The following is a 10,355-nucleotide window of genomic DNA, read 5'->3' as shown; positions in this document are numbered from 1 at the left end:
AGCTACAATAGAGAACTACTAGAAAACATATATTTTTTTTAAACCCTACTATTATTTAGCAACTCCTCACATCTGTTTTTAGGGAGCCTTTTTTACAAAACAACTGGAGATGCTCTAAGGCACTTAAAAGATGGACAATTGAGCCCCCCATCCCACCTTGAGGGGTCTAACAAATAAGATCTCAGAGCCCCTTTGCTTCTAAGGGCACCTTATGGATAAGCGATCGGGCCCCTCACGCCGTGAGGCACCTGACAGATAAGCTCTTATGGCCCCTTGCGTCCTATGACACCTAACGAATAAGACTCTAAGGCCGCTCGTGTCCTAGGGCACCTAGCGGATATTAGGGGCCCATAGGAGGCCGTACGAAACCAAGGTATGGGCCCACCTAGAGAAAGTCTCGAAGAACGGTACAAATGAATAGGAATGGATCCTAAACGTCCGAATTATATGAAAAAATTAATATATTAACATATATGTGCATAGAAATTGGTGCTAATTTTTAGTCATATTGTTAAGCATATTTGTTGGGGGTCTGCTTCGTCGCCGAAGGTCCTGTGAGAAGAAACACCTTCGGAAGATCAACACAGAAGCAAAGCCGAAGCTACCATTCGGGGAGCTTCGGCATAGTGACACGACTTGAGACGAAGAGTGGCACCGACTTAAAGATGAAAAGACAGATTGACCCATGATAATCTGTGTCATGATTGTATTCAGTTATAAAGGACATAAATGTAAATCCACACAGGCTGCATCCTGTGCCTATAAATAGATGAACAATATCCCTGTACTGTTCACGCTGACTTGTATTCACTCGCACATCACACTTGGATTTTTACCTTCTGTCAAGCCGAAGGTATGAATGTAATTCAATATTGTTTATATTTATTCATGATTAAATAATAGTAAATGTATATTATAACATCATTCTACTATTCATGCTGTTTCCCATGTTTTGTATGCTTCGTCTTTCATCTAAGTATACTATGATCATGAAGGTATGTCCTTCATGACCTTCGTCCGAAGATCGTTATGTCCTTAGGGAAATAATGTTTCGAAGGACGAAGGATATTAACCTTTGACCCATTTTTGTGTTGCCTTGTTCTTAATTCATAGCATTTGAGAACAAGTCCCCAACATTGGCGCCCACCTCCGGTGAACTCACTTCCACTAATTGAGCTGATGGCTTCGTTCAACAACCAAGCTGAAGTATCTTCGGCTACGAAGCTGCTGGTGCTTCCGATAACAGGCGGTTCAGGTTCAGAGCCGGCTAACAAGAAGCAGAAGAAGGAAGCACAGAGAAGGGTACAACATGTTGGGGTGCAGGGACCCTTCATCAAATCAAAATGGTCCCACATCCCAATTACCTTCTCCCAAGAGGACCTTCAGCTCAAAGATTATCCTCACAATGATGCTATGGTCATATCTTGTGTCATCAAGGGTTTTCTGGTCCATAATGTTCTAGTTGATACAGGCAGTGCAACGGATATCATATTTGCTAAAGCCTTCAGACAAAGTCAAGAGCCAGAAGACAAGATTCATGATGCTACACATCCTCTATGTGGCTTCGGAGGAAGACAGATTACAACACTCGGCAAAATCACAATGCCAGTTACCTTCGGCTTTGTTCATAACATAAGGACCGAACATGTTGTCTTTGACATTGTCGACATGGAATACCCCTACAATGCAATAATTGGTTGAGGAACACTCAATGCTTTTGAAGCAATACTTCACCCAGCATATCTATGCATGAAGATACCTTCGGAACAAGGGCCCATTGTTATTCATGGAAGTCAAGAAGCTACCAAAAAGGCCGAAGGAAATTGGACAGATTCAAAAGCGATCCATAATATAGATGGAGCCAAAGCTTGTGAACAGTACAAGTACAAAAGAGAGAAGGCTGCTTCGGCTGATCAGCCGAAGCCCATGCTTCTATGTGAAGACATAGCAGAAGGTACTGCTGGGGTCTCAACTATCTGAAGAGCAGGAGAAAACTTTGATAAGGTTTTTATTCAACAACAAAGATGTTTTTGCTTGGTCGGCCAATGATCTCTGTGGTGTCAACAGAGACGTCATTGAACATTCACTCCATGTCGACCCATCCTTCAGGCCAAGAAAGCAAAGGCTTCGAAAAATGTCTGATGATAAAGCCGAAGGTGCTCGGAATGAAGTAAAAGGACTTCTCAGTGCTGGTGTCATCAGAGAGGTAAAATATCCAGAGTGGCTAGCCAATATTGTTATGGTGAAGAAGGCCAATGGCAAATGGAGAATGTGTATTGACTTCACAGATCTTAACAAGGCATGTCCAAAGGACGAATTTCCATTACCAAGAATAGACTCTCTTGTAGATGCAGCAGCTTCTTCAGAGCTTATGAGTCTGCTGGATTGCTACTCAGGATATCATTAAATATGGATGAAGAAAGAGGATGGGCCGAAGACTAGCTTCATAACTCCTAGTGGCACCTATTGCTATCTTCGGATGCCTGAGGAGCTCAAGAATGCTGGAGGAAGCTTCAGCAGAATGACAGCCAAGGTCCTTCATTCCCAGATAGGCATAAATGTGCTAACATACGTTGATGATATCATAGTAAAAAGCACGAAGCAAGAAAATCACATTACCGATCTGCAAGAAACATTTGCTAATTTGAGGCAAGCTGGCGTGAAATTAAATCCAGAAAAATGTGTCTTTGGAGTGAAGAAGGGTAAGTTCCTTGGTTGTCTAGTTTCAACGAAGGGGATTGAAGCTAACCCAAGCAAGATCGAAGCTATCCTTCGGATGGAGCCGCCAAGCACAAAGAAGGGGGCCCAACGGCTGACAGGAAGACTGGCATCATTGAATAGATTCATATCTAGATCAGCAGAAAGAAACTTGCCATTCTTTGAAATACTAAAGTCAGCCGAAGTTTTTCAATGGGCCCCAGCTCAATAGAAAGCCTTCGAAGAGCTGAAGCAATACTTGATTGATCTAACAACATTAACTCCCACTACACGACGGTTCACTTACAGCGACCTACGGTTGGTTGCTAAAACGGCCTTCAGCGACCTACGGTTGGTCGCTAAAAACTTTTAGTGAGCCATAAGGATGGTCGCTGTAAGTGCCGTCGCTAAAGGCTTTAGCGACCGACATCTTTTTAGCGACCGACCGTCCGTTGCTAATATTGTATATTTAGCGACCAACCGTGGGTTGCTATACTATAGATTTAGCAATCAACCGTAAGTCGTCATAGTATACATTTAGCAACCAACAGAAAGTCGCCCTTTTACAGTTGTTATTAATAATAATATACATTTAATTAATCACCACAAATCACATATTTTTATACACAAATCATAAAGACATACACAGTTAATCAGTATACCACAGTCATAGATCCATCACATAAACACAAAAGCACCACAATTATATATTCACAAAAGCATCACAATTATAATATCATTCACAACTAGATCATTTACAGATAGCTAGCTAGATCATTCACAAAAGCTCCAGATATGATCAGTCACAAAAGCACCACAGCGACATCACTCCAGCTTGAAGCAGTTCAAAAGCCCACAACTACATCACTAATGTTTCATATCACTCCAGCTATTGTTCAAAAGCCCACAACTACATCACTCTAGCTGCTCCAGAGCTGATCAGTCACAAAAGCACCAAAGCTACACTAATGCTTCAAGCAGTTCAAAAGCCTTAAGACAACCACTCCAGCTTCTTGTATCCTCCTGTTTTAAAGTACAAGCTTTCTTTGTCCAGAACACCCTAGAAAAAAGTACATCAAATTAGTATATTGTTGCTACATTTGCAAATAAAAATACAGTTTTGATGCCTTATCTACCTCCACTAGACGTTGTTACAGCTTCTGGTTGAGCCCTTTGCTCAATTTGAGTCTGTAGCTCAAGTACACGCTGTTCTAAATCAAATGAGGCTTCATATTTTAAGTTTACTTTTACACTTCACACTTTTGAGTGCTCAATGTAGTTTGGCATGGCAGCAGAGTCGTTGAAGTCTTGACACATATTGAACCAAACAATGGATGCTCCAAGTTACCAAGAAAAGATGTGAGTAATACCTGAATGTGTGTTTACTCGTTACCAATGGTACAACCAAATGTTTTAGTATAATTAATTGAACACAAGAGATATTAAAAAACATAGCTTACATATACAAGGTTTAATATTGTTATTACTGGTAAAATATTTTAATGATAGCATCATAATACTGTAGTTAATAACAGTATTCTAAGTTTCTATGGATCAGTAAATTTGGCTGCACTTTCGTAGGAAAAAATATTTAAAAATACTACCTCATCTTCTTCTAGTACTATAATACGGAGTATTACAGAACTCAAACTATAATAACTGAGTAACCTACGGGCCAAAAAAACGGGATCATAGCACACATGCAGAGGCATTTACACAAGCTAACAAAAAATATGAGCGCTGTCATCATCCAAGAAGAAGCGCTGCTCAGCCTTGATCCTGTCGCAGCTGCATGCTCAATGATGAATCAAACTATTAAGGATGCAGGCATCCAGAACGACGCTCTCCTGAGTGAAGTGTTGTACGAGTGCAAGAAGGAACTCATGGAAAAGTCTGCAATCGAAGAGACAATTTCTGAACTTATGGATGTTAAGATCCCTATGCTGCAAGCTGAACAACTCCCGGCCATGGAGAATGAGAAGCGTTCCATTCCTGAATGCTCGCTCCAGAAAAGTGTTAGTTCTGGATGCCTCAACTCGGCAGATCGGATGAATGGAGCTGTCAGGCCAAACTTTCTAGACTTCCAAGGGCTGGACTTTGAGGCAACGTTTGGGCTGAGGAGAGCTTACAGTGAAGGAGACATTCAGGTTTGATAAGCATCTCCTTTTCTCCTGTACTGTTCTGTTCTAACAAGGAAGTTGCTATATCCTACTCGTCATGGGGAAAAGAACGCACTTACATTTCCAATTCTGACAGAACCTTGGAGCCAACACGCCTCGACCAGCAGCAAATGTTTGTGTGACCATCAGTGACCTCAAGGCCGAAGAAAGGAAGCAAAAGCTTTCTAGGTATAGAAAAAAGAAGATCAAGCGGAACTTTGGCAGGAAGATTAAGGTACTACACTAGTTGTTCTGGTATGCTTGTTGGAACTTTGACAGTAACAGGTACAACGTTTTTTTGCTTTGCAGTATGCTTGTAGGAAGGCTCTGGCAGACAGCCAGCCAAGGGTGAGAGGGAGATTTGCCAAGATCGAAGAATGCGACTTGCTGCTGCTGAATTCAGGCACTTATATGGAGGTTCAATCGATCATTCAGCTGTTCAAAATCCACCTCCTCTACCCAGCCGTTTTGGTGCGAGCCGAGGGAGTGAAGAGCTGAAAGTGGTGGTAGTCTAGTTGGTTAGCTAGCCCCTGTACAAAGGCTTGAATGAAGATGGCAATAAAACTCAGCTCTCCCCTCTGCTTGCTTGGCACTGCACTCCTTGTGCCTTAATGAAAACAAGAGCAAAAACAGACTCATGAAGATTAACAAATTTCACGGTGTATTCCTTCCTTTCCTTGTGCCTTACTGCACCACAATCAATCCAACTCAAAAGTAATAGGTGACAGTAGCTACTTTATTACATCCTGCCTTGGTCTGTCGGCAATTATGTGAAAACTGAAAAGAAAAAAAGCAAACCTCAAGAGATTTAGTCGCTGGTTAATTCACCCCATAGACCCACTTCTCCGCATTGCTGGTATAAGAGACCAGCTCCTTGGGTTCAAACCACAAGGCGATCTCATCCTTTGCTGTCTCCGGGCCATCACTTCCATGAATGATGTTTCTGGTGTCTTCATAACAAGCTTGTGAGTTTGTTGTAATAAGCTTGCATGATGCGAAACACAAACCTCAAGAGAAAAGGTAAGGTACCTAACCTTCCCACAACAACGCCAAGATCGCCCCTGATGGTTCCTGGTTCATATTTCTGTGGGTCTGTGGCACCAATTAGTTTTCTCCCATACTTGATGACACCCTCTCCTTCCCAAACCTAGAGAAAATCAGTCACCTTTTGTCATCCATGTATGTAAGCACAACTCTTTCTATAGGGATGTTCGTTCCTTCTTACCATTGCAAGTACAGGGCCAGAGCTGAGGAAGTCACACAACTTGTTGAAGAAAGGCCTTTCCTTGAGATCATGGTAGTGTTTCTCAGCGAATCCTTTGGATGGGACAATCAGCTTGATGGCAACAAGCTTGTAGCCTTTTCTCTCGAATCGGGACGCACAAGTTGACTTTCAAAAGTCGGAAAACAACAAAATATCTCCCTTCGGACTCCTAACTCGACTCCCACAGAGATCTCCAAGAAATGTGCCAGTGCGCTAATTAATGGTTCCAAATGAAACCGCATGCATCAAGAACTCACCAGGTACGGATCCAGCGAGTTGAATCCGAGCACCACATCAGCGAGAACCCCTGGGAGGAAGACGAGCCGAGCATCGTGAAACGGAAGAGTCAGAGCCATTGTAGAGCACAAGCAAACAGAAGGTAGGTACCAAAGAGAACCCGCACCGTTCTTGTCCGGGACGAGGAACGAGGTGACAGCGGCGCCGACATTGGTGAGGTGGACCCGGACACTCCCGCCGTCTAGATCAAAGAGCTCCGGCGCAGGCCGCGGCGGCGCGAGCTTCGAGAGGATCAGCGGCCTGGGAGAGGCCAATCGGAGGCGGAGCAGCGGCGTGGGGGCAGAGAAGATGGTGACGGAGGCGAGCAGGTAGACGGAGGAGAGGAGGATGAGGAAGAAGGGCGGGGTGGCGCGGAGCACCCTGCTGGCCGCGGGGACCGTGGGGTGAATGTGATTGTGAATCTGGGAGTGGAGATCCCGGAACCTGTTGGACGGGAGATGGTGGAGGAGCGGGTGCGGCTGCGGCTGCGGGCGGGTTGGGGTGCGAGGAGCCCGATGGGAGAGCGAGTGGTGGTGATGGTGAACTCCCACCAGCTTCTCCATTTCCTCCATCGGGAAGAGGGAGGAGGGAGGGAGGAGGGGGCTGGCGCCCGGCGGCGTACCTGGCGTCCTGGTGGCTCTGGACTCTGGCCGAAGTCTGGAGTCTGGGCGACATCGTAGTGGCTACCGGCTGAGGACGGCTAGGTGGCTGGCGGGGCTGAGGACGTGTAGGGTTTGAGGACGGCCCAGGAAGGCCCATTAGTTCTATAGCGACCCACCGCTAGTCCCCGACGACATATATAGTGATCAATCGTAAGTTGTTAAAATTCTAGACTTTTAGCGACCAACCGACCGTTGCTACAAAAGGATTTAGCGACTGACCGTCGGTCCCTAACCTTTAGCAACCAACAGTTGGTACCTAATAAGGGTCGCTAAAGATCAACCGTCGTGTAGTGTCCACCTGCGCCAGGGGCTCCATTACTATTGTATGTGGCAGCTTCGCACTCTGCAGTGAGTGTGGCGCTTGTACAGGAGAAGCTTGAAGGACAAATTAAAAAGCAAGCCCCAATATACTTGGTCTTCGAAGTTCTAAGTTTATCAAAGAAAAACTATACAGAATTGGAGAAGGTGTTGTATGCTGTGTTAATGGCCTCCAAGAAGCTTCAGCATTATTTTCAAGCATACTACATAATTGTTCCTTCATCACAGCCTCTGAAGGATATTATGATAGAGAGGCTACTGGAAGTATTGGAAAGTGGGCTGCGGAGCTTAACGAATTCAGTATTGACTATGTGCATAGATCCTCAATTCAGTCCTAGGTATTAGCAGACTTCATTGCTGATTGGACGCCAGGGGCTCAGGAAGAAGAAGCAAATAAAGATGCCGAAGCTTGGACAGTGTTCTGCGACGGTTCCTGGGGAACCTTCGGTGCAGGTGCGACTGCTGTCCTAGTTGCACCTTCCAAAGTCAGAACATGCTATGCAGCAAGGCTTGACTTCAGCTGTACAAATAATATTGCTGAATACGAAGCTTTACTTTTGGGGCTTCAAAAGTTAAAGGCAATGAGAATAAGAAGGGCAGTCCTTAAAACAGACTCTCAAGTTATTTCTGGTCATGTTGACAAGAGTTGCAAGGCAAGAGATCTGAAGCTTGAGAAATATGGACACAGTTCGAAGGCTTGAAGCTTCTTTCGAAGGATTTTCTGTTAAGAATATTCCAAGAGGGGAAAATGAGCATGTTGATCTGCTAGCCAAGTCAGCGGCACATGGGCTTGCTCTACCTTCGGAAGTATTTTTTGAGACAATAAGAGCACCTTCAGTTGAACTCCTCGAAAGAGCAGTGCTCACAATATCTCATGTCCATAGTGAAGATTGGAGGACTGAGATTATATCTTTCCTCCAGGATAACTGTCTCTCGGATGATGAGGTTTATAACAAAAGAATGGAAGCAAGAACAAGACCATATGTCATAATAGAAGGGGAAATATATAAACATGGAGTTTGTTCCCCACTTCTCAAATGCTTATCCAGAACCGAAGGTATAGAACTGATGAAGGAGATACATGCAGGATTGTGTGGATCCCACATTGGGTCCAGACCTCTTCTGGGAAAGGTTTTCCGACAAGGATTCTATTGGCCGAAGGCAGCTTCGGACGCAACAGATTTGGTTCAAAAGTGCGAAAATTGCCAAAAATGTGCAAGAGATCAGAAGCAACCCTCGTCATTAACTCAGCTAATACAACCAACCTGGCCGTTGCAAAGATGGGGCCTGGATCTGCTAGGTCCACTTCCACCAGCGCAGGGCAACTTGAGATATGTCGTGGTGGCAGTAGAATATTTTTCTGAGTGGATCGAAGCGAAGCCTTTGGCTACAATAACTTCGGCTATAGTCCAAAAATTCTTCTGGCAGAATATAGTTTGTCGCTTCGGTGTGCCGAAAGCTATAACTGTGGATAATGGAACACAGTTTGATGCTGAAACTTTCAAATATTTCTGCGATCAGATCGGCACGAAAATTCATTTTGCATTAGTCAGGCACCCGGAATCAAACGGACTAGTTGAAAGGGCAAATGATATTATAATGACGGGAATAATGAAGTTAATCTTCAATCAACCCAGAGGAAAGTGGCCAGATGAGTTGGTTAAAGTGGTGTGGAGCCACAATACAACTATATCAAGGTCGACAGGTTTTACACCATTCAAGTTATTGTTCGGTGACGAAGCTATAACCCCCGAAGAGGCTAAAGCGGGGTCAATAAGAACAATAGCTTCGGTAGAAGACGAAGCTAATTATTCTGTGACAAAAGATACTATAGAAGGGACCAGACTTCAGGCTGTGGAAAATATCAACAAATATCAAGCCGAAACAATAAAATGGCGTGATAGAAAAGTTCGGTTAAAAAATATTAAGCCAAGACATCTGGTGCTTCGGAGAGTAGCCAACCCTGACACAGTAGGCAAGCTTCAGCTGAAGTGGGAAGGACCCTTTCTGGTAGTATCTTCGTCAAGATCCGGTTCTTACAGATTAAAGGATATGGACGACAACGACATTCCTAGATCTTGGAATGCAGATGAGCTTCGACGATACTATGTGTAACTTGATGTAAACTTTTTTATTTTTTCCTATGGCACCCTTTTCCTTTCTAAAGGGGGAGAAAGTTTTTAATGGGGCCATAGCATGTAATTTTCCTTCTCTTATTCAGCTCTACGAGAGAAAGATCGCCCAAACCATGTAAAATGTAAAATCTGAGCATGCACCATCAAGTGCAGAGAGAAAAAAGAAACAGGGAGAAGCTCGAAAGTCGTCCCTAAGGGGATGCAAAGCACGACGAAGCTACAAAAAAGTCGTTCGTAAGGGAATGCAGAGCCAAATACCACCGAAATATAAGGCGAAGCGCGAAAAGTCAACGCGAAAAATACCGCCAAAATATAAGGCAAAGCACGAAAAGTCAACGCGAAAAATACCGCCGAAATAGAAGGCGAAGAAGTTCAAAAGACGTTCCTAAGGGGATGCAGAACTTACACCGAAAAATAAGCGGTGAAGCCGAAAAATAAGCGGCAAAGAGACTTCAGTCATTCCTAAGGGAATGAAGGTTATGGATGTGGCTTCGTATGTGTGTGTTTGGGCATTCATTTGCACGTTACATTACATCATACATTGCATACATATACATTCATTTCGACATCCGTAGGATCATCGTCATCATATCATAGAGTACAGACAATTGCTTCAGCTCCAATGACAAGGCTTCGTCAAATATGAAAAAAGCAGATTTATGCTTCGTTGTGTACGAAAAGAAGGGAAGGTGTTTTTCGCCTTCGGCTCAAAAGGGACAAGTTTCATCCACATCAAAGCAATTCATACATGGATGGAAAGGTAAAATATATTACAAGGTATTGACAAATTTACAGTGCATTGTTTGATTTCTAAATTACAATATTTTTTACAAGGATAATCCAA

The 10,355-nt window shown here is 43.8% G+C and overlaps 2 protein-coding genes across 2 annotated transcripts; one reads left to right on the top strand and one right to left on the bottom strand.

The window, feature by feature from the left end:
* Positions 1–4,397: 4,397 nt before the first annotated feature.
* Positions 4,398–5,448, top strand: LOC103646403 (zinc finger protein CONSTANS-LIKE 1). The gene is made up of 3 exons (XM_008671131.3): positions 4,398–4,844; positions 4,954–5,091; positions 5,166–5,448. Exons 1-3 carry the CDS (start codon positions 4,398–4,400, stop codon positions 5,352–5,354), a joined length of 774 nt encoding a protein of 257 aa, XP_008669353.2. The 3' UTR covers positions 5,355–5,448.
* Positions 5,449–5,478: 30 nt separating this feature from the next.
* LOC103648617 (uncharacterized) lies at positions 5,479–6,959 on the bottom strand. Its single transcript, XM_008673054.3, has 4 exons — positions 6,524–6,959; positions 6,082–6,427; positions 5,891–6,003; positions 5,479–5,799 (listed from the first exon to the last, which is right to left on the bottom strand). Exons 1-2 carry the CDS (start codon positions 6,957–6,959, stop codon positions 6,366–6,368), a joined length of 498 nt encoding a protein of 165 aa, XP_008671276.1. The 3' UTR covers positions 5,479–5,799; positions 5,891–6,003; positions 6,082–6,365.
* Positions 6,960–10,355: the final 3,396 nt, after the last annotated feature.

This window comes from Zea mays, chromosome 2 (assembly GCF_902167145.1).
Source record: "Zea mays cultivar B73 chromosome 2, Zm-B73-REFERENCE-NAM-5.0, whole genome shotgun sequence".
Taxonomy (NCBI): domain Eukaryota; kingdom Viridiplantae; phylum Streptophyta; class Magnoliopsida; order Poales; family Poaceae; genus Zea; species Zea mays.
Note: the sequence above shows the minus strand (reverse complement) of the source record. Positions and strands in the feature narration are given on the sequence as shown.